This window comes from Rutilus rutilus, assembly GCF_951802725.1.
Source record: "Rutilus rutilus genome assembly, chromosome: 20".
Lineage (NCBI taxonomy): Eukaryota > Metazoa > Chordata > Actinopteri > Cypriniformes > Leuciscidae > Rutilus > Rutilus rutilus.
The window spans coordinates 6,834,967-6,859,163 of NC_140225.1; the positions used below are offsets into that span (position 1 = coordinate 6,834,967).

At 37.8% G+C, this 24,197-nt stretch overlaps 2 protein-coding genes across 4 annotated transcripts; one reads left to right on the forward strand and one right to left on the reverse strand.

Annotated features, from left to right (window-relative positions):
- Positions 1-247: 247 nt before the first annotated feature.
- Positions 248-18,008, reverse strand: bag5 (BCL2 associated athanogene 5). 3 transcript variants are annotated; one of them, XM_084390867.1, is made up of 5 exons: positions 17,734-18,008; positions 9,876-10,149; positions 9,364-9,792; positions 8,199-8,422; positions 248-7,165 (listed from the first exon to the last, which is right to left on the reverse strand). In XM_084390867.1, the coding sequence occupies exons 1-5, from the start codon at positions 17,754-17,756 to the stop codon at positions 6,640-6,642; spliced, it is 1,476 nt and encodes a 491-aa protein (XP_084246993.1). In that variant the 5' UTR covers positions 17,757-18,008; the 3' UTR covers positions 248-6,639. The 3 variants fall into 3 exon arrangements, with proteins under 3 accessions (XP_084246993.1, XP_084246992.1, XP_084246994.1); XM_084390866.1 differs by lacking the exon at positions 17,734-18,008 and adding an exon at positions 15,068-15,264; XM_084390868.1 differs by lacking the exon at positions 17,734-18,008 and adding an exon at positions 14,069-14,089.
- Positions 18,009-19,067: 1,059 nt separating this feature from the next.
- Positions 19,068-23,701, forward strand: coa8 (cytochrome c oxidase assembly factor 8). Its single transcript, XM_084390981.1, has 5 exons — positions 19,068-19,519; positions 20,000-20,197; positions 20,406-20,469; positions 23,003-23,093; positions 23,572-23,701. The coding sequence occupies exons 1-5, from the start codon at positions 19,379-19,381 to the stop codon at positions 23,675-23,677; spliced, it is 600 nt and encodes a 199-aa protein (XP_084247107.1). The 5' UTR covers positions 19,068-19,378; the 3' UTR covers positions 23,678-23,701.
- Positions 23,702-24,197: the final 496 nt, after the last annotated feature.

Consider the following 24,197-nt stretch of genomic DNA (forward strand, 5'->3'; position numbering starts at 1 on the left):
AGTTTATATCCCGCAATTCTTATCATAAAGTCAGAATTTGTGAGATAAATTATGTTTAAATGTTATCAATGTAAAATGTTATAGGTTTAATCATTATTTCATGCTGGAACTGCATTGTCCCCTATGAACTGCATATGTGAATGATATGTAGACCTATTTACATCAAATTCATGCTCTGTATATGTGTACATATGTCTACATTTCATACAAACGCACTTTTTAATATAATTTGTATTGCTTTTCTCTTTATTTGCATTAGTGTCAGTAGTGCTACTGCATTAACATCATGTTGCAATATCTATATTAGGTTACCAATTACATTTATTTGCTCATTTAATTTGCAGTACATTTTAAAATAAGCATCACATCTCTGCTTATATCTGAATTGTATTGCTCAATATATCTTCTCAGATTCGCATAAAGCACTTTCCAGCTGCTGAAGTCTTTTGACAGATTGTTGATTCATGTCATCTTACACATGACCAACACAGCCAGGAATGTTAATAACTATATCAGCCTAGGCAGATTTATTTAGCAAGCTAAATGTGCAGGGATATTTTCAATGCTCTGTGTTTCAGGAAAACACGATTCTGTTTCTGAACACCTATTTTGTGAGCGCAGAGAGAGGTTGCCATGGAAACAGTTTGAAAGATCCCAGGCCATAATTAATACCTTGCCACAAACATAGGTTATTTCCAGATCACCATCTTTTATTTAGCATTGTAGACATGTAAAAACCAAACAACCCCGCTGACCAAAGCATTCACACAGCAGTTTGAACTCGATGGGCTTCTTTTTTTTTCTTTTTTAACAAGCATAAACCAGACAATATACACAATGCGTCGAACATTAGATAAATAGCATGACACATTTAAACAATCTCACAGTTCACCACAAAAAACACATTCTTCCAGACATATAGTCAGATAAGGAAAACCAAAAGCGTGAATGAGAAGTTTTACCTTTTCTGGTTTGTATAGTGTCAGTGATTATAAAGATAATGCAAGTTAAAAACAGGAAAGAATCAACTTTGGTATAAAAAAACATGGACATTCTTCATTACATTCTCTTTTTTTCGTTTTTTCAGATACTGTAATGGGTTTTCAATGTAACGGGTGTTGTTCAAAGCTTGTGTGATGAACTCGAGTATGGCATCCAAAAAGACTTAGCGAATCACACTGCATGGTGTTTTACACCTAACAGCAATTTTGACGCCTGTCATCTCGCATCAGTCATGTCACTACTAATAAAGACTAACAGCTGTAAACGAAATATTCAAAGACAGGTGCAAGGTTCGCTCATTACATTAAAGCAGGAATAGAGCCCTGTAACAAATGAACTTGGTCTTCATCTTGTCAAATATCTGTTTTAAAGCTCATCCTGTAATACAATCAAGGTAATATTAATTCACCACATACAAAAGAACTGTAATAGTTCTAGATGACTGCCGTGAACGGCTGACGAGTGGCACTCAGCAATCGGAATGGATTTGATTTGTGACCATAACCATGGAGATAGTTTAGCAGAAATATGACTCAGATCTGACTGGCCATTGGCCTGTGTAGAGATGAAGCTCTGGCAGAATGTGGAACGCAGACCACAATGATGTAGATTAGATTTACAATGCATGTCAAGTATGAAAATCCTAACAACATTTTAAGAAAGAGAACTTGGATTGATACCCCTCAAACTCCCCATCAAACTCTATGAACGGACCTAAAGCTCCAGATGTGGGCACTACATACTTTAGTAGAAAACAGAAACAGTACTGGTAATCTTCTGTCGGATTATTAACGGTTCAATTGATTTCTTTTAACCCTAAAACACAAGACAATGTAATGTGTAATTCAAAATACGGGTAAAATACCTGTGAAAAAAAAAAAAGAGGAATTTTTTCAATACTTTCAATCTTTTCTAACACATTCACGCCATGTCGTAATTACTGTTATTAGGTGATTTCAACTTCCGTCCTCGTAGAGCCATTAATAATTTGTAAACTGGGAATTTCCGGAGAGCTCCTACTTGTACCACGTGACCGCTGTAGGTTCAGATTGCCTAGGGCTGCACGATATATCGAAATATCGCAAATGTATATATCGCGATATACATATCGCAACAGCTTGCGATAACTGGGGTCATGAATAAAAGACAGAGAAAATCACTCACTGCTCTTGGCTGAATAACTTTTGTAGCTTTAATAAGAATCAGTGTGTATATATATATATATATATATATAACTCATACTCATACAGTGAAAATGTATTAATTTTATTTTTACATTTCACAAAAAGAATGTGAAACACATGTAGGTTATATAATTTTAAAGATAATTTGCGTTTATTTTACACACTTTAAACATTATCATATCGCATATCGAATATCGCATTTTTCTTCAATATCGTGCAGCCCTAATAGAAACGCATAATTCCCAGTCTGAAGAAGTGAACAGCTCAGAATAGATAGTCACATGTTGTCATCCCAAAATTACGGGCAGATTCATTTAGGTATTGACAATAGTATTGCCATGGAAATGCGTAATTCCCAGTCTGAGGAAGTAAACGGCTCAAAATAGAAAGTCACATCCCGAAATTACGACATGTCGTGAACACAGCATTTCATCCCTTTCTTAAAAATCAACTGCAAGCTCGCATTCAGATCCGCCTCCATCCAAATAACAACCGACGGACAGAACCAAATCCCAACAATCCGTTTCAGTCGGATGTGCGTCACAACGTAAGAAAAGATCCCTCGCTACTTCCGTTGCATAATGACTTGAGTAGTTCAGCTTTAAAATAAATAAATCTCCAAGACCCTTGCATTATGTCCCATCTTGTTCTCCATCGAACTCTTTTGAAAACAAGGATGAACACCCCCTTACAGCTAAAAGGTTATAGAAATCTCCTCTGATGTAACTACGGTAGACAGACAGGTGTCAAGATTTGCATAACTGTGATTTTCTAGACAACCTGCCTGTATCTTAGGCAACACTACTGCATTAACAACTAGTTATACCACGTGGATTTAATGAGGAGCGTCAACCATATTTACCTGCAGTGTGTATGTGGCCAATGCATGTTGTGCTGGTAAAACAACAAACAAACGAGTCTGGCATTGCCAATATTAGCTCACATCTTTGCCATCTCTATGTGGGTTTAGAAGAGGTGCACAAAACAACGCCAACGCCTAGTGCAAGGTTGCTTTAAAGTGCCGTTGGAGCGTGTATTTCACCTTGACAGATATAGGATCCTCCTCAGCTGAACTGCCAGTGCTGCCCACCACAGGGGACTCTGCCAGACAACGGCTGTCTGATGACAGAGTCTGGATTAATCTCTTTCGACCACGACCTATCCTTTCCAGCAACACTCACTTCTGGCCCCTGCGTCTTTATTGTCTTTTTTTTTTTAAGAAGAATGCCCTTAAATAAGAGTGTCTGGGTTTAATCCAAGCACAACCTGATTTCTTTGTTGGTAAGTGTGGTGTTGCTGATGGTCCTTTGAATTGGACGTTCCCTTATGTGGAGCAGGACAGAGGGTAGTGACCACACAGCAAGTGGGGCACGACCGAAATAAACACCAAAGGACTGTCACAGTTCAAGGTCAAAACAAGCCATTGTAACCTGCTAACAGCACAGACAGCTTAAACGAGCAGAGAGAGGCTCAAGTGCCCAGCATGATACAGATGACGTATATTATTCGTATTTGTTTTAGGCCATAACCTCGCCTCTGTGGTCAGATTTTAAACGGCAAAACTGGATACTTCTGCGGCTTTTCCCACAGACAAGCTACTCCTACATTCAACAGACTCAGAGGGATTTAAACAGACTGCTTCACACTACAAGCTAAAGTGCCCAATTAATTTTTCATCCGTTTTTTTTTTGTGAAGTTGTTTACATGACCTTTTAAATGTGGTCCATATCAAACACTGCTCTAAACACGCAATGCTCAAAATATTAGTTAAAAAACACAAATTCATTCAAAAATAAAAAAAAATGACTTTTCAAGAATGAACATGATCTTTAGGAATGAGTCATTAAATTGCTCACTAAATCGATTTGTTTCAAAACACCACTACTGTGTGCATGCTGACCCTGTTCTTCAACAACCACAACTTCCATAGTAAAATATTACAGGATATATTTTTGTTATTAAATGAAATTCTAACATTTATCTTGGTCACTTTCTATCAATACTAGTGATGGATCGATGTACTGTATGTGTACTGATTACGCCCTGCTTGCCATCCCTTATGTTACTTCCACGAGTCTACAAACAGCCTTGTCAACATATAATTTACGTTTTCAAATATTTTAGAATTGAATCAAATAAATAACGTGTAAACAAATGCTTGTTTAATTTCAGTGTCGTCTCAATTGACTGCAACAGGTTTCAGCGGCCTTGGTTCCGGAAGTGTTTCTTTCCCAATTATTTTTCCAATGAGGATTAAAAAAAAAAAAGGCTTAATTAAAAAAAAAAAAAAAAAAAACCTGAACTAAACCAACCAGCCACTAGGCGAATCACATTACAAATTTTGATTTGAAGTAAAAAAATTATTGAATAATAAAATTATCATTTTTATTTTGAAGAATTAATTCAAATTACTCAGTTAAAGTTAAGTTTGCTGCAAAATATGCATATTATGTATACAAATATTTGAGAGTGTAGGGAAATATACTATTATGTAATTCGCCAGTGCTTCATGGTAGTGGTAGAGTGCTAAAGAGTTCTTTTGTCGTGATTCACTATAGTCGCAATTCTCTGATTGGTAGAGACTGGAGATGTCTCGCCAGAATCATGGGTAATGTACTTTTTTTTTTCTTTTTTTTTTTTTTAACCAGGAATTCTGCCATTAAACGCCATTTAAAAACAAAAGCATATACCAACAACCAAGTAGCTCAAAGAAGTTATTCAAAATGAATTCCCCCATGGAGAAAAATAAAGGGGTTTTTCCGGAACCCAGCTGTTGCACTTTATTTGCATTATCCTATATCAACCATTGGCTACTCTGCTCTCTAGATAACTGTATTCATACTGGCCAATGAAAAACCCACAGTGCTGACCAAGAATTGTTAGAGTTCAAAATGCCACAACAATTAAGTTTTATACTTTTGCACCTTTCTGTGTAATACTTTATATAGTGTAATTCATAAATGTGTTTGAATTATAAACCAAGGGTAAATCAAATTTTTTTTTTTTTATGAATTCACAAGTCACATGGGGGAATCACTTAAACTAATTTATTCCCACATATAAAAGTGAACCATTTAAAATGGTTAAAATGTAATATTAAATGTATTTTTATACATTTTTATACATCCCCCCCCCCAAAAAACCCAGATTTGTCATTTGGGTCACATTTAACTGTGTAAATGTAGCCACAGTTTTTCAGTGCTTGTTTGATAGCTTGCTGTCTTTCCATGCCGCTCCAATGAAAATGTCCTAGAACGCCCCTGTCCACTTTGATCAGTCTCACTACCAAAATAGCATGCACCACTTCCTTTTTTTTTAAACAATCACAGACACACTCTTTCAGTCTCTGCTCTATTCCCTGGTGGCTTGCACAGGCACTTGTTGCCTAAAAGCAAAAAAAAAAAACAATGAAGACAAGAAACTTGTGAACTAGTTTCTATTTTTATCCTCCATATCAATACCAAAAAGAAACGTCTCCAAGGACAATGCCTCGTTGCAATTTTGGCCTCCGACCACTGAAATATGGCAAAACTGCCGGGGTTTTTTGGCGTTTCTCTCACTCGTTCACTCACATTCTTCTTTGATGTCAAAAAGTCTTCTTTAAAAGGTGAAGTGTGTAATTTCATGGTAAAATAAAATTCCACACTTTATCTTTAAACTAAATCACAAACCACTGTTTACTATATATTTTAAGATACAGTTTTCTCAGTGGGATATATGCACGTAAAAGACAAAATGTAAAAACAATTGTTCCCACATATGGTCAGTTCTTATTTATTTGCAGCTAATAATTGTAGCGAGATGAGCTTAGGCTCTGAAAGTGCAATTTGGAGAAGAGATCATGAAACCTATGGACACTAAGCTTGGGATACCTTTACATTATGCGTGATTAATGGGAAAACGGCCCACTGCACAACCTGTCGTGGTCGTAGCAGGGGATCGTGTGCTCCTACACGGCTCTAACTGGATAGGAATGAAGAGCTGATGTGCTCACACCGTGATAAAGACTGAAATTTGTTCCACACAGGCATGTGGTAAAGCGGGAAGCAGATTTTGGCAGCAGAACAGGGTTTAGCACCACACCACACCAATCAACAGCACAGATTCAACTAAAGAGATCATGGATTATTATCATGAAAAAAAAAAAAAAAAAAATGCTTCATGGCAGTAGAAACCGGGTTTCCTTCTGCCAGAAAAAAAGGCTGTTCTCAGGGACCAGTAATGGACCAACAAAAGCAGCAGGTGCAGAGCATCATGGGTAACAGTCTCGCTGCCCACGGCGAAACACAAAGTCTTTTATATACAAATTAAAAATTCCGCCCATGGCCTGTATCCTCGGCATGGCCGAGTCTTGTCCTGATGTCGCACACGAGGCAAAAAAGCTTTTGCCTTTTTCTTGCGGCTCCTTATTCAGGGAAATCTCGGCAATACTGCAGTCTCTTTTATCGGCCTCTCAGTACTCCCACTCATCTGTCTTCATATCCAAGTAACTAAGGATATTCTGGGCATGTTTAACAGCTTGCTTACGGGCAGTTTTGGTCCCCTCGTCCCCTTGAGGGTCCACAGCATCAAGAGCCAGAAGTTGTTTGGTCAGTAGCTCTTCCAATACCATGTAGCTCTTGTCAGCCCTCTTGCCGTCAAAGCCCAACACCTGAGCCTGGAGTTGGCCCAGGCTGGCTAAGACACGCCACACGGCCGCATGAGGAGGAGGCTCATCTGCTCCAGGGTTACGACGTCCTAGGGCTTCCCAGAGGTCTAGGAAGGTGATGAGTGCTTGAACCTCCAGCACAGCCCTTCGCCGTGCCTCCCGAATGCAGGGATTTCGGCCCGTGTCCACCTGATCCAGGTGCGTAAGGAGACCTTGCAGCTCCGCCCCCTGTCCTGTGGCACCATGACGGAGCACCTCCTCCCGCAGCACTGAGACACGCCCCCTAATCGCCTCAATTTCACGAATCGAGTCGTTCTGCGCTAGATCATACCTGGAGGTGCAATGGGTTAAAGTTTATTAATAGATTCAATATAGAAAAAGTAACTAATAATGTCATTAATTACTTGTCATTCCAAATCTGTATGCAGTTATATTTTTAGACGAGGGTCAGGTTTTATATAACTCTCATAATATTTAATATACAATTCACTTTTATATATACTACAATATTATATAATTATTGCATAACTCAATATACTATATTACAAAATGATTATATCATTATAGAGCTCAATAATACTTACATTTAGCTGAGATTCATCAAATCGATTAAAAGTGATAGTAAAGATACTTATGACAATCACAAAAAATCTATTTCAAATAAATGCTGTTCATTTGAACTTTCTATTCATCAAAGAATCATGATCATCTGTTTCCACAAATAAGCAAATGTTTTATATATTGATCATTTTTTCTTTAGCATCTTAGAATGATTTCTGAAGGATCACGTGACACTGAAGACTGCAGTAATGATGCTGAAAATTAAGCTTTGCCATCACATTTCAAAATATATTAAAATGGAAAAACTGTCATTTGAAATTGTATTGTATTTCACAATATTACTGTTTTTACTGTATTTGTGATCACATAAATACTGCCTGCAGTGTATGTAATGTATGTATATATTTTGGAATGATGCAAGGTAGAGTTAATAATGATTGTTGGAGTGAACTATCCCATTAAAATTCACTGAATGATTGCATAAGTAAACATAAAATGGCATTTCACTGGTGCTACATATTTGTCGTGTCTAATTTCAAAGGTTATGCCCTCCAGAGGTCTCATTTGTTGGTTGCATACAATCATAAAGGCTGCCTTATTTTAGAGAAGTAACCATTACATTCCAAAGTAAGAAAGAATTTACAATTATTTATGCCTTAGAAACAGTCTACTTATAATGACTACTTTTCAGAAATGAAACATCCTTGATGATATAAATGCGGCCAACAAATGCGACCTCCAGAGGGCACAGCCTTCAAAATGAGACACAAGCGATTGTCGTTCATGTGTCCATTTGGTGTTACCTGCGCGTGTCGTATCCTTCTCCCTCCAGGTCAAGATGTTTTAGCAGACCATTGATCTCCTCCACCACTTGTTTTCTGTAGTTCCTCACAGCAGCGTTACTAGACACATCCAGGGCGTCCAGTTCAACCAACAGCTCTGTGAGGATCCTTGCTAGGTGGGTACAGCTATCACGCCCACTCAGACCCATCAGCAGAGCCACTTCCTGGCACCGGGCACCACTCACCTACATGAGATCAAATCATTTCAGGTTCTCTTTACTTTACTGTTAACATTGTATCTTGGCTAAAATCAGGACAATCTTTCAAAAATGATTAAAGAGATCATATATACTACCGTTAAACAGTTTAAATAGCAACAAAAGTAATATTGTGAAATATAATTACAATTTAAAATAACTTTTCTATTTTAATATATTTTAAAATTCCTGTTTTCAGTGTCACATGATCCTTCAGAAATCATTCTAATATGATGATTTGCTGCTCAAGAAATATTTCTTATTATCATCATCATCATTGTTGAAAACAGTTGCTGCTTAATATTTCAGTAGAATCTGTGATACATTTTTTTCCAGGATTCTTTGATGAATAGAAAATTCAAAAGAACAGCATTTATTTGAAATAGAAATATTTTGTATCATTGTTAAACTCTTTGTCACTTTGGATCAATTTAATGCGTCCTTGCTGAATAAAAGTATAAATTTCTTTAAAGAATTTTTTTTTTACTGACCCCAAACTTTTGAACTATAGTGTATATTTAATATATCTTTTATTTTACTGAAAAAAAGTATGATTTAATTTTTTTTTAATTCTGATCCTAAACTGTTGAACAGTAGTGTTAAAAAATAGAAATAAATGTAAAACATGTAGAGATTTTTCGACCAATTTAGTGTCCTAGCTGAAAAATTAAATACATAAATCTTACTGACTGTAAACTTATGAGCTGTAGTGCATATTTCATTTTACTTTCTACTTGAGGTCAAAAACAGAATTAGGGATTTTCATGACCATTTCTACCCTCTCTCTAACCCTTAAAATTAAAATAGTTTTTTTCCAGCTGTATCTTTAAGAAACATCCCTTCACGTGTACAAAGAATAACAGCAGTTTGCTAGTTAATACGCAGATTTGTGATTCCTCATGATATTAATCTTTTGCAATACCACTCACCTGCGCCATAACTTGATTAATGCGCTGCACGGCCTCGTGCGTGTCATCGGACAGTGGCAGCGCCAGCGTATGAGTGCGTATGCGACCCTCCAGTATTTCCTGTACGGCACAGACCCTTGTCAGCGCCTTGTAACGGGCCTTCCTGAGCGGTACGCTCCCACCCGTCTTGACCTGAGCCAGCCGCATGGCCACGTCCTGCACAGCCTCCACCAGCTCCTCACTAATCTCAAAGGCATCTTGAGCCTGGCCCTGCCGGAACGGCCCCACGACCCCTTCGTTCAGCATGTTCTGCGCCTCCTGGGTCAGCTCCTCAATGGCCAGCCGAGATGGATGCGTGGCATTACCCTCTAGGTATCGAAGCAAACCCTCGACCTCTCCCGCCGCACGCTTCCGGGCCTGCTGAAGCTCCGGCCGGCCCTCCGTCTCCACCTGGGTGGGTAAACAAAACATGGTTAGTCATTATTATACTTTACTTTTCAGATTATTTTGATTCAGTGATGCCCTGTCCTGACCTTATCCACCTCCAGCAGTAATCGGGTCAGCTCTCGCTCCAGTCGTTTGTACTCTCTGTCGCTCTGCAGGCCGCTGTAAGAGCACACCTGTGGGCCCAGGTTGGCGATCTCCCTCTGCAACTCATCCAGCCGTAACAGGGCTGGGTGCTGCCCAGGGTACGGGCCCCGGGGTCCAGAATAACCTGGGAAGGGTCCTGGCATCTGCTGAGTCTGTGGCTGCTGACTGCCATGATCCATTGTCCTCTTCCCACCATCAAAGGGTTTCCCAAACAGGCTGAAAGAGAAACAGATAGGTGAGAGCTGGTCAAATAACCAAATGATATGGTGAGATATGGAAATAACCAAAGTATGATGTTGAGAAGTGAGGATGATACAGTGGATAAAATGGAATAAAAGTTAAAGAGAGTATTTTTATAGGTAGCTGACATAAAATACTTTAAATAGTATTTTTTACTAATTATTTTATTATGCATGCATGTTTTATGAACTCATAATAATTAACAGACTGTGAACTATTGTGAAAAATTCAACATTTTTTACACTGCATGACCATTTAAATGAACTATTGAAAGCAATAACATGATTAAAACTTATGTTTTAAATAAATGGTGACAGCACCTAAAATACTTCCTAAAACATACATAATGTTCAAAAGTCTGGGGCCATGTTTTTGAAATAAGTCTCTCATTTATTATTTTTATTATAACACAGGAACAATAGTAATATTGTGAAATGCTATTACAATTTAAAATAACTTTTCTATTTAAATATATTTTAAAAAAAATTTATTCCTGTGATGCAAAGCTAAATTTTCAAAATCATTACTCCAGTCTTCAGTGTCACATGATCCTTCAGAAATCATTCTAACATGCTGATTTGCAGCTCAAATTTTTTGTGATTCATGATGCATTTTGCATGATACACTCTTTGCTGTAAGGAAACTTACAAAAGAACAGCATTTATTCACAACAGAAAATGTAACTTTATAAATCTTTACTGTCACTTCCACTCAATTTAATGCATCTTTGCTGAACAGAAGTATTCATTTCTTTGAAAAAAATAAAAATATTATTACCCCAAACTTTTGAACGGTATTGTACATACAAATTTACATAAATAATTACACAGATAAAAATCACAGACATATTGTGCCTCAACAACCCTTTTACACTAGCCTCAAAAAGAATTTAAAATGTATGAATTTCATTGCATTAAATCAAATCAGGAAAACATATGGTGACCAACAATTTTCCCCCCTTAAATTACTTTAACAAGCAGGTCATTTTTCTGTCTGTATGAGAAATCAAAGTAAGATATGAGCCACTTTGACCAAATTCAGAACCTTGTATGATTGTGGGAAAAACAAAAAGGGTTAATCCTAACTCAGGTAAACCTTTACTATGAAAAGTGCAGGAGAGAGGTTTTGTGCGTCTGTAATGAGCACAGGTTGTATGTGTTGTACAGCTGTGATGACTAAGGCTGACTCAGCCAGATGTTTCCAACTACACCCATCATAAACAAACAGTCCCAATAGGCACACGGCATGCCACAACACGAAACAGGAGCTGCCTAAATGCATGACACATCACAAAAACAAACCTCCATTTGTAGGGACAACGTTTGTGAACAAACATGTAGAAATTAAAAACAAACTTTCGAGGATAGCAATGAAAGATTTCAGTTTCTGAACATGTACCTGGCTTAATCTGTCCATCCAATGAAAAAAAAAAACTGAAACTCGAGCATTCACTCCGTGTGAATTCTTGAATTCAATCAAGTCTGAATTTCGGCAATGAATCCATTCATCTGATTTTGACAGCAACGGTCCGTTTGCAACCACCCAACTTACTGGAGAGGTCTCAGAAAACATACTTCCTACCTGCCGGTGTCGTGACATTATGTTGATACAGGCGAGCAAATATTTGCATGTGCGATAGGGAGAATAACTATTAAAGAAGTTGTGGTCCAACTCATTACCACAAAAAAAGGAGGCAAAATCTGTCTAGCAGCTGTTATAGAAGTGTATCAATCCAACAGCACCAACCAACCGAACTGCAGAAGATGTTTAGAGAAATGAAGTGTCCTTAAGTGCAGACGCCCTTCACACAGCCCATTCAGCGCTCTTACCTCTACAGATTCAAAGTCCAAGAAAAGATTTTCTTGGCAGACGACTGGTGCTGCTGTTCCCTAGGGAAGTGTCTGTGATGTCACGGAGAGGTCATAATAACAGGACTTAAAGAGACAGCGTCCATTTAGCACCCAGACCGTATAGTGTTCATGAAATACATTTGACAAACATGAATGAGATTGCACAAGGATTTAAAATATGATATTGATCTATACTGAACTATAAAAAAATGGGGGAAAAGAAAGAAAAGTGGACTGCTGCACACACATTACAACTGAGGCATGAATCAAAATGATTTTCTGTGGTAATTGAGAGTGTGCCACAGATGCTGGTGGTATACTGCATTTAATCCAGAATATTACTTTACAGCGGTGTAGTGAGACTCAATGCAGTCCTTGTATACCTCAGGATCAGAGATCTTATACTACTTCTTGATAGCTTTTTCCTCCAAAAAAAAAAAAAAGAAAAAAAAAGAATAAAGCATGCCTTGGGTGCTTTGTCCTTTTATATAACCAGGTGAACAGACAGACTGTTGCAAAGAAGAAACCTCAAATGAAAAAGTATTACAGCGAGTGTCCATATATACACAAGTTGCCTATGAATATATACTTCTAGCCTAAAAGCAAAACATAAACCCTACACTTAAGTCTCTGTCCAAAACGCATCATTTGCTACAATCTAACACAAGCAGCTTGATATTTCTGCAAAATGTAAAATAAATACTCCTTGAACACTCACAAGAAAACATCAAGAGAGTTCAAGAGAACTTACAAATTGTTCACCAAGCTTGTTGAATTTTTAATTCCCCAATTGTACAGCGTTCATTTGACGTCATGCTGGGAGTGTAGGAGGATGGGGTCAGGTCAGATAAGGATGAGTCAGAACCCTCATCTGTCCAGATGCTCCACCTGCTTCCCAGCATCCCGTCTCCCCCCTTCTGTCAGACTCCGATATACAATAATTTAAGCCTCGGAAGACCTCTTATTATAGGGTTGCAACCTCTCTCAAGTAAATATAACAAACACCATGGACTATGAAATGTGGGTGGGGCGAAAAAGCCAACATGCCATCCATGCCAGAGCTTATCAGCGGGTAGTAGGATACTGCTAAATACATCACTGCTTCCTTCCCTACTCATGGAATTCTGCCACATCAGAGTCAATTAATTATTTTCTATTGCTCAAATTCACATGGCCAAAGGCCTTTCCTCAACTTTTGTCCACAGCCCAATCGCTACGGCTCAAGAACCACTTAATTGACGCCAAAACAAACCTAAAGTCTCTTTTAAACAACAATACAGATCCAGACTTGATACAGATCAAATAGGATGCCTCATCATCATCACCATAATCATGAAGTGTTTCTTTAAAGCGCCCCAATTATGCTTTTTCAAATATTACCTTTAATGCAGTGTGTAACATAGCCGTTTGTGAATGTAAAAGTCTGCAAAGTTTGAATGATCAAATTACGCAATAAATAAAGTTATTGTCTCTTATAAGATAGAATCGATTCTGAACTGCAGTCATTGGAATGGCTGTCGTCAGCAATTCTAGTCTCACTTCCTGTTACATATCTAAGTAACAATGTAACAAATATTCGTATAATGCCAGCTTATGATCTTCACTTACTGCCCCCTTTCCCTCAAATGTTGTAGTTGTAGCTGAAGCCTGGAAGAGTTTTGTTTGTGTCGTCGACATGTCAAGACAATGCTATTTTCGGCACAGCGAGAGCGAATCTACTTTGCATGCACTTCAAAAGGATGAGGACTCGCACTGGAATTGATACAAAAAATAAAAATAAACCAGATGCCAATGTTACTGTTCGCATCACTGTGTATTCAAGCGCTGAGGAAGCTCCGGAGCTGAAATTCAGGTATAGTAATGGCCATATAGTTTCTGTAGACCAATCACAGCAGACTGGGCCGTCTGACCAATCAGAGCCGAGTAAACTCTCGGAAAGGAGGGATTTAGAGAGACTGAATCTTCGAAAGAATCGTTCAGACTCGTTAAATTATGTGATGTGCAATGTGTATTATGAAAAAAAAACGATTTTTTCTTCTTTTTACCTTGGATTCATGTAAACCCATTGCAGGAGATCTCCAAAACAAATAAGTATTAACCTTTAAAATAGCATAATATGGGCACTTTAAGTACACTGTAAAAATATACTGTTAATGTTACTGTACTGGCAGCTGTTGCTAGAAATTGACCTAAAAAAGAAAAAAGAAGAAAAAAAGACAGCCATCAGGGTAACACACAACACTAAAATGATGCAATAAACATTAGCATAAACAAACTAAACTAAGAAAATACTATAATAATAGGGCCCAACCAATGTAGTTTGTTAATATGAAGCAATTTTAGGTACTGATTTTTCACAGGTGATTTACAGGTATTTTGAATTATGCATTGTATTGCATTTTAGGGTTAAAGGAAACGTCTGTAAACGTAACGAATAATGTCCTGACAAAAATGTACCAGTCCAGTACTTCAACACGTTTTTTTTTTAACAGTGTATTCATAAGACAGTCTTGTTTTCTGCTATGCTACTGAGACTAATAGCAGGGTGTCTTCAAACTTCAGCATCAACACTACAGGGAGGGAGTCGAGATTCTGGAACTGTCCACAGCAGCTATGATGATCTTACCAGCAGTATCAACTAAAACTATCTTCTGTTCATGAAGACTGAATGCAATACACGTCTCATCATCATGATATGCCATCATGAAGAGTGTCTTATAGCCGTAGATTAAACAGGGACCTAACACGTCCCCCAAATATGGGTTTTGCAATGGCTGATTCTTAAATTACTACATTTGTTCCCCCAGTACTGAATATGTGGCTACATGCATGAACTGTACAATAAGGCAGAATGAGAATATAACAAGCCTGTAGATGCCTCACCAAAACGATCCTTCCTGTAATCTGACAACGCGGTGCCTGAATTTACATGACTCAAACCATCACAGAAAGACATTTTTATTGCTTCTGAGCACAAGCCAACCCTTTCCGACACAATCCTAGCATGTCTCACCACCTCCTGAGATGCGCAGCATATTTCTCACCTTTTCAACGCGCCGAAAACGTTCGCGCACATGTCTAACGGGGTCCGTTTCCATCAGCTACGCTACGGAACTGTTTTGCGCGGTGCAACACTCCAGTAATTTCTGGTTCGTGGAGTTGCAGTGACACTGGCAGAGACTGGCATTTAGAGCAGCACCATCACGTCGGTATGGACTGCATTCCTGCCCCTCCCCTCACTATATGAGCGCTAGTGGTGGGGATTTTGATTCCTCTCAGTGACTCTTTTGGATCAGTTCACTAAATGACTCATTCAGTTACGCTTTACGCAGTTACATCGTTACGCCGGTAGGAGGCGACACATGAGTGTCATTTTGCGTGGTATGAGCCATTGAATCGTTCACTTCGAGTCGATCTTGACCGAAATTAGGCTTAAATTATTGTTATTTTTTAATAATTTGCTTGTCTACAAATCTATTAAGAAACCATCATAGTGTTTCCCCCACAAATTACAACAAAGCAGGTGTATAATTTCCCCTGCATTTTCTCAACTTGCTTTCTCAGCATGACTTGTTAGAAAAAAACAAAAAGGTATTAGCCTAAATAAGTTAATTTTAATAATTACATGCATCTAAATTGTGTAAGGTAAATAGTCATTCTTTATACGTTCATAATTTAGTTTGTAAACAAACGTTTGTTCGGTTTGTTTATTCAGGTCTTACCTTGCTCAAAGTCACTCCAAATCTCATTCAGACTAAACCAATGGCTTAATTCAGAATAGCATACAACGCATAAAGGGAAATATGTAATAGTCAAGGCCCAATAACTAGAAAGATAATTATAATGATACTTATTCTACCATCCACACCAACAAAGTTATAATAATGGTTGCTTATTGGCTGTCATGTCAATGTTTTTATTGTTCTGAAAGTGATTCCAACAATATCATTCCCTTGAGTCATCATTGATATAATGCTCTGGATTTCCCCATTCTCATAGAAATGATCATTATAACTTTATAGTTATCATCCTTAGTGTGAATGGGTCGTAAGAGCAGAATGGTTGTAAATAGATTTATAGATATGGAAGACATTTCTATTACGTCAAAATATGACAAATAGTAAGAATAGAGTAGCAGCATCAGTTGCTTAGCTTCACTGCCATTAGGGCTGAGTATAAGTCCATTTTTATGCCCTTCCCTCACTCTCGTTGACTCGGATGTACGTCATTGCTTAGGCTACATTGCACGAGTGCCCACTACTGGCAAGAACCCTTGAAATGTGTTTTAATGGAAAACCCTAAGCCATTGATCACGTGGAATCCGGATTTATTATATAGTGTGAATATGAATAGCCTGAAGTGTACATGTTGAGAAGACTCACTAAAAAATAAAACCGAGGGGTCGAGGGTCTGTCCCAAGCGTGCCGCACAAGCCCTGAAAAGTGAAGCCAAAGCGTCTTGATCTGAACTTGTACTTACTTCATATCCATTAAAAAAAAAAAAAAAAGTATGTTCTAAATAGTATGAATGTTATCCGGATGTACTACATCTGCCATGTTGTCATTATCATGTGACCTACCAGAGTCAGTCACTTCACCTCCATTCATAAATCCCCTCCCGTGGCCCCATGGGATATTAAAGTGTCTATCAAATGCACACTTCAGAATAAGGGGACTTTTCGTCTACTGTTTTTCGAATGATACTATTCGGACATACTGCTCTGAGTCTGTTGGCGTGGTGTTTTTGCATGCTATATAGTAGGGAAATATTTTGGACGCAACATAGGCGTGTTCGACTTGAAACTTCGTTGCGCATACCGATTGGTGTATGACATCAAAGACTGATCGGCCAGAGCAGCGCCGCTTCAAGTCGAACACACCAATACACAAATCCTCTCCCCTGGCCTCATGGGATAGTAAAGTGTCCATCTTATGTGCACTTCAGAATTTCACAGAAATAGTAGGTCATCCATATACTGTGAATTTGCACTCTACTTTTGTCACACATACTACTGTTTATCACCTTCTATATAGGCTAGTAGTAGGGTATGTGATTTCGGATGCAGCCACTATCTCAAGGCAGGAGAGCAGCAGCCAAGTGCTTCGAATTAAGGGAGAAAAATACACTTTCGTCTGTGGCAGTGTATGGCTGGTAACGAGAATGATTCGTTCACTTAAAAGATTCGTTCAAAAAATTCAGATTCGTTCACTCACGAACACCATACTGGGGAGACCATTTCTCGCATCAGGAGGGATCCCTAATACTGCGATATCTTCAAATTGACCACTTTACCCCGATCAGTAAATAAAACCATTTTGCCAATACCTGAAGCATGTCATATTGATACAGCGCGGAATGTACGGGCTCACCCCCCTTTGTATTTTTGATAAAACCATTTAAGCCTGGAAGTCAAATGTGAACTCCCTTCCGAAACACAAAGTGGTTTCATCTTTCATGCACAATAACGTCAAGGAATCTGCTGTAAACGTAGTAGCTGTGCTGCGTAAAACTATTTAAAACGGCATAAACCACTTGAAATAATCCGCCCGTTTAGCTGGCTGCTATTACGTCCATTTAAAGCACACAAAGACACTGGCCAGCTCTCATTAAGAGCTCACGGCAGTGGAGGTGAGATGTGTAAAAAATAAAAAGACAGTTATATGAATACATTTCTTATTAAACATGATGTTCAACGGGCTGTCCATCCTACCTGCATAACCATCTGACAGCCATTGATGCGCCTGTGTTTACAGAATAAACGACGCACTTTTCATTTACAACCACCGGGCATACATGTCTAACATGACACAAACCAGCTGGCCAAGCGAGAGTTACGAGGAGTTTAAATTCATTAAACGTGCCCAAAACTAATATAAATGTTTGGAATCTTTGGCGTCGCGTGAACCTGGCATGAAGCAACCCCAGCACTGCACATTTTGTATGTCTCCCTCATCTAAAACTCCTGATTCATCTCATCAGCTCATTAGTAGGGGCCGCAACAGCTGAAGTGGGTGTGATTGATATGGAGGAAATGTGCAGTGCTTAACGTGCATTTAAAATTGAATAATACAATTAAAATATTATATAATACAATTATATACACACTACCTTCCAAAGGTTTTTAAATGCTTATTAAAGAAATATCTTATGCTCACCAAGGCTAAAATAATAATATTGTGAAATATTATTACAATTTAAACGAATTGTTTTCTATTTGAATGTATTTTAATATGTATTATCAATATAGAAAAAAGTTGTGCCTAGTTAATATTTTATATATATAAAGTTAATCTTTTTGTGGAAACAGTGATACATTTTTCTCAAGATTCTGTGATGAATAGAAAAAGTGAAAAAGAACAGCATATAGTTGATTAGTTTAATGCATCCTTGCTGAATTTGAAGTATTATTTAAAAAAAATTTTGTCACAAAAACTTTGTGATGCAGATTCATTAGCGCCATCTAAAAAAGTGCATGTTGTCTATATATTTTTTAAACACTTTAAATGATTTTAAATGATTTTTTTTTTTTTTTTTACACAATTGAAATGACACTGTTCAATTGAACACAATTCCCAAAATTCGCAGCATTAATTAAAAAATTAACTGAATAGTTAATTGTACAAAGTAACCGGTATACAACATATAGCTACTGACCCACTTTAGGAATCACAATTAAGACCTTAAACTAATTTAAAGTGCAAACTTGTTTTTATTTAATTTTAAGACAAACATTGACATTATCCCCGGTTTCACAGACTAGGCTTACAGTAAACCTATTCCCAGACTAAAATGCATGTTTGCACTGTTTTAACTGAAAGCAACTTGCACGGACATATCTTGTCAGTGTCATTGTTTTGTCTCAAGATGCACACCAGTAATGTTTTGTTTTTGTTTTTCAAGGAACATTTATAAAAGCTACCTCAATGCCCTAATTTAACTAAAACCTAATCCTGGCTTAATCTAAAACCCTGTTTGTGAAACCAGGCCCATATGTTGTTGTGTCGTAACTCATGGGATGTTTTGGTCGTCCAGTTTGATAAAATCAGAACTATCGGAAGTAGAGTGCGCCAGAGCTTTCCAAAATACTTGATTTTTGTTGAAAATATAATTCAAATAAAACACAGTGCACTCTCTCCAGAATGTGATATGCACCGGTTGTCATTTGACCTCGGAAAACAAGAATATCTTCTCTTGTATGAAGCGCTGAAGCATGAGTAATGTAGAGGACTTTTATTTTAAAATCATCCACCATGTTGAAACGTACTGATAGATGCGTGCTGTTACGGAAGCCAGCGGAGAAATCGCACTTATTATGATTTTTATTTGTCATGGTCGATTCATTAATTTAATCAAAGATGAATGTAAAAACATTTCATTTTATAATATCTAGGTCTCTGCGTCCGTGTTACACACATGCTCCTGTGTCATTAAGGAGTCCCTGTCGAGGTCATCGACAAAGCACAAGCCAACCACCAAAACATGCCAAACGACCAGAGGTTTGTCGTTTACTACCTTTATGTCAAATTAACAGCAATGCAACAGTTCATCTGCACATCTAACATTTAAATGCTCTCGTTGCACGTATCAACAAATTATATTAGATTAATATAATTTCATACAATTAAATTAGAATTTTGAATTTCAACTGATGGACTTGCATATAATTGTCTATACTTTTGCTTTTAGTTTTTAAAAAACGTTTAAATTATACATAATTATTGATATTTCAAAAATGCCATTTTTTTGTACATACCATTTGTAACATTTAAGTTATTTCAATACTCTCTTTTTTTTACCTGATGTGAAAGTTAAAAAAAGTTAGTTAAGTTATAACTGTGGATTTAGTTGTCTGATGTTGCCTAGTTTTACCCAGATTAATTAGACTGATTAGATTAATATTTGTTTATTTTTTTGTTTTTGGAAGTTTCCTATCATGCTGCCTTGTTCTTATCTAGATGACTGTTTTTTTTATGTAGAGGTCTGGATTCAGTCCAACAGCAACATCAAAATATGACTGGATTGGTCCACCAGATAGACTGTCGAACCTGAGGCCGATCATATATCACATCCCAGAGAACGAGACGCCACTGGAAAGGAAGTTGAGGCATCTGAGACAGGAGACCGAGGACTGGAACCACGAGTTCTGGACCAACCAGAACTTCTCATTTAGCAAGGTGTGAACCACAGATGTATGATGCAAGCTTTAAAACCCCTCAGTTTGTAGCAGGCAACACATTTAATATGTTTGTGGAGTAGTTACTGCAACTATTGAGATCCTCCATGAAGTTCTCCCTTTACCATTAGGGGGCAGTTTTGTGTTCCAAAAGTTAATTCATGAAAGTTAATTCATATTGACCCATTTTTTATTTATTTTTACAACAGGAAAAAGAAGAATACGTTCAATTACAATTGACGGCAAAAGGGTTGTCTGAAAGAGATCATGATGGTGAGCTGTCTAAACACAGACACTACCTACAGCAGGGGTGTAAAACTCAGTTCCTTGAGGACCACAGCCTTGCAGAGTTTAGTTCCAACCCTACTCCAACACACACACATGTAGGCTGTGTCTGAAATCTTGACCTCTAAAAAAAAAGTGTGTTTCTATATTGTATGAATGTAATCTGGACATACTGCATTCGCCATGCTGCCATTATCATGAGACCTACCAGCGTCAGCTCCTTCAAAGCCACTTGAAGGCAAGCCTGCAACCTTATAGCTGAAAAAGGCGTAACGCCTGCTGCTAATGCTGCAGTGATCAGGGAAGACAAGAGGCCATTTGTTTCTTTTTGAATGGATGTCAATGGAGGAGAGGCTTCACAACGCTGAATAAACTGCTTTTGTGAGCAAATAGCTTATCATTTAATGAATCGACTAATCTTCAACATGTTTGCTAATTTTTAGATGGATCTATGTTTAGTTTACACACAAAAAAATGCTGTTTTATAAGAGAAGTCACGGACAGTTGTGAGACAGCTATGATTCAGGTTACGCACTTTTCATTTTATTTCTATGGTATCCGCAAACAGTGGTTGACTGTCGAAATTCATTGAAGTCAAGGCACACGTGATCCAAGTTAGGCGTTACGCTTTGTCCAATGGTAGAGCCTTTGACCCTCATATCTCCCAATAATAAGACTTCTCTGGTTGCATCACTTCACTGCCATTCACAAATCCTCTCCTGTGGCCTTATGGGATAGTAAAGTGTCCATCATATGCACACTTCAGAATCTGTAGCAAGTCATCAGGGTACCTTCATGTCTACTCTTTTATGAGTATTATGAATTTGGATATACTACTCTTGTAGTAGTAGTAGTAGTAGTAGTAGTAGTAGTATGTCTAGTTGTGGCCTAATGGTTAGAGTGTCTTGTAATCTAATGGTTGCGGGTTCGATTCTCAATACCGGCAGGAAATGACTGAGGTGCTCTTGAGCAAGGCACCTAACCCCCAATCGCTCCACAGGCGCCGCAGTGAATGGATGACCACTGCTTCGGGTGTGTGTCCACGGTTTGCAGTGTATGTGTGTGTTCACTACTCACTGCTCCCAGTGTGTGTGCAGTAACTCTGACAGGTTAAAGAGGACAAAATCCGGGAATGGTTGTTATACTTGGCCTTCACGTTTTACTTCACATACTGTTTTTGGTCTACTTTATAGTAGGGAAGTATGAAATTTCGTATGCTGCCCTAGGCTGTGTCTGAAATCACATACTCTCTTGAGTAGGTACTTATTTTGAATAAGTTACTACTTTACGACCGCTAAAAGAGAACGTTCTGTATAGTATGAGTGTTATCCGGACATACTACATTTGACATGTTGTCATTATCACGTGACCTTCACTGCCATTCACAAATCTACTCCCGTGGCCTCATGGGATGGTAAAGGGTCTCGTATGCACACTTCAGAATCTCACTGGAAGTAGTAGGTCATCCAAAGACTTTTTGCCTACTCTTTTATGAGTACTGAGAATTCAAATAAGCCTGAAGGACTTGATTGACTGGATCAGGTGTTTAATTAGGGTTGAAGCGAAACATTTGTCGGCCGCATACGTCATAAAGGATGTCATATTTCAGAATAGTAACTATTATAAAAGTGACGTTTTATTTCTAGTGAAATCTTAATTTCTTAATGACTTTGGAATGTAGTAGTCAGTTTACTGAAATGAAGCAGCTTCAATGACGTATACAGCTGACAAATGCGACCTCTGGAGGACACAGCCTTCGATATGAGACCGCTTCTGCAGGGCTGTGACCCTCCAGGAACTGAGGTTTGCACCCCTGACATTCAATATACTTCACACTGTCAGTCCAAATCTGATTATTTGTGTATACTATTGGAATCTGATCTAAAATTATTGACGTCCACTTTGTGTATCGCAACTGTTCAGATCCATTCGTTTTCTGAAACATCTGCATTGGTTTCTATGACAATGACATTGTGGTTGTAGGCATACGCCAAAATCAACAACCAAGAAACGTAGGAGACTCGTGTGAGCGGCTTTATCCCACGCTGTCGTCTCCGCCGGTTCCGAAACATGTCTCCGTTATATTGTCATTTTTTGCTCATCCAGCACTTTGCAACAACACAACCTTGTTTAGTTAGTAGTACTTTATTGTTCAGCCTTAGCTGAAAATTGGTTTCTGCAACGACTTTCAGCATGTTTCCTGACATTTACGGTTTACGTGGCATGAGAAAGTCACATAAAACATGCAAAGTCCGATCAGAGCAGTCAGACCGAAACAGATTTCCAGAAATGTGATTTGAATAGGATTTCAAACCACATATGGATGTAGCTTGAAACAGATTTTCGCATTTCATGTGATTTTTTTCTTTTCTTTTTTCTTTTCCATTCACACTTGCTAAATCTGATCGGATTCCAGTGGGATATGCAGAGATCAGATTCAGATTTAGACATGCCTGTGTTGGTTTTGGCACTGCTAACTGAAATGTGCTTGTGTATACTGTGTCATTTATCACCGTTCCAGGAAGGAAAAGGACTTTAAGCAGTGAGGAAATGGCAGTATTCTACAAACACTTCTTGGACAAAAACATTACAAGGCATTCCAGTTATAACAGGTGAGATTCAAATACTTTTATAATTTTAAAAACTGCTCTACACAATCCTCTACATGCATTCTCTCGTCTTTTTAAGCAAGGAAAAGGCTTATATTTTCTAAAAATTTCCCCCTTCAGCATTATTGCATTAAATATCGACTTCTGAACACATTATTGGAAGAAATAGAGTGACAGATTATATTTATAAGCTATCACAATTTCATCTTACTTTTTGGCCATATAAATATCAGCAACTGCACCAAATTGTAAATTATTTGGGCCTCTGAATAAAACGGAGGTGTTGTTTTCTTTCTCCTCAAGTGTGAGCTCCATATTCTCCTATATTATACTATATGAGCCATAAAAGCCTGATGTATCAAATATGATAATCATCAGCAACTAAAAAGACCCTTTTTGGTGTTTTGTCTAAAACTGTTCCATTAAAAAAAAAAATTCTGACTATTACAACAGAATTAATTCCAAACCTTTTGTGTTTCAGGGAATGGTACAGACGGAACTTCACCATTACACTTCTGATGGCAAGAGTAGCTCTACACAACACATGGAGGACACTGACTGGACAAGAGAAAGGAAAAACTTCATGAAATATAAATAAAGACTGTAAATTAATCACTGCTCTCTATGGTGTTGTCTCTATGTGGAAGTGAAAGCAGTGAAAGTTTAGACCAAACATTGCACCAAAACCTGGAACTGTTTTTTGAGTTTTTATAATCCGAGTTCAAGTTCAAAACCTAAATATCATTACGTTAATAGTTACACGTTGAGAGGAGAGATGCACGCAAAGCCAAATCTACAGCAGCCTTATCTAATGTGAAAATTCTTATTCGCCCTTATGTCATTCCAAAACTGTATGACTTTCTTTCTTTTGTGGAACATCAAAGAAGATATTCTGTGAAATGCAAATTTGGAACAACTGGAGGGTGAATTTTCAATTATGGGTGAACTATCCCTTAATTATGAATTTGACCTTTTACACCTAAAAGACATTTATTTTTAAAGCTAAAACACTGATTGGTTAAAGGCCTGTCTTTGGTATCAAACGTGGCTTTGGAAAATGTTGCATTAACATATTGCATTAAATTGAAGCTACATTTGCCTCTTCGT

What these genes read in the sequence shown, in the direction of transcription:
- bag5 (XM_084390866.1), bottom strand. Translation starts at nt 15,099, where the DNA reads ATGTGCGCGAACGTTTTCGGCGCGTTGAAAAG. An exon ending in GTTTTCGGCGCGTTGAAAAG is followed by an intron (nt 10,150 to 15,067) that starts GTGAGAAATATG and finishes TTTCTCTTTCAG; the next exon opens with CCTGTTTGGGAAACCCTTTG. An exon ending in TTAATCAAGTTATGGCGCAG is followed by an intron (nt 8,423 to 9,363) that starts GTGAGTGGTATT and finishes GATCTCATGTAG; the next exon opens with GTGAGTGGTGCCCGGTGCCA.
- coa8 (XM_084390981.1), top strand. Translation starts at nt 19,379, where the DNA reads ATGAATGTAAAAACATTTCATTTTATAATATCTAGGTCTCTGCGTCCG. An exon ending in AACATGCCAAACGACCAGAG is followed by an intron (nt 19,520 to 19,999) that starts GTTTGTCGTTTA and finishes TTTTTTATGTAG; the next exon opens with AGGTCTGGATTCAGTCCAAC. An exon ending in AGGCATTCCAGTTATAACAG is followed by an intron (nt 23,094 to 23,571) that starts GTGAGATTCAAA and finishes TTTGTGTTTCAG; the next exon opens with GGAATGGTACAGACGGAACT.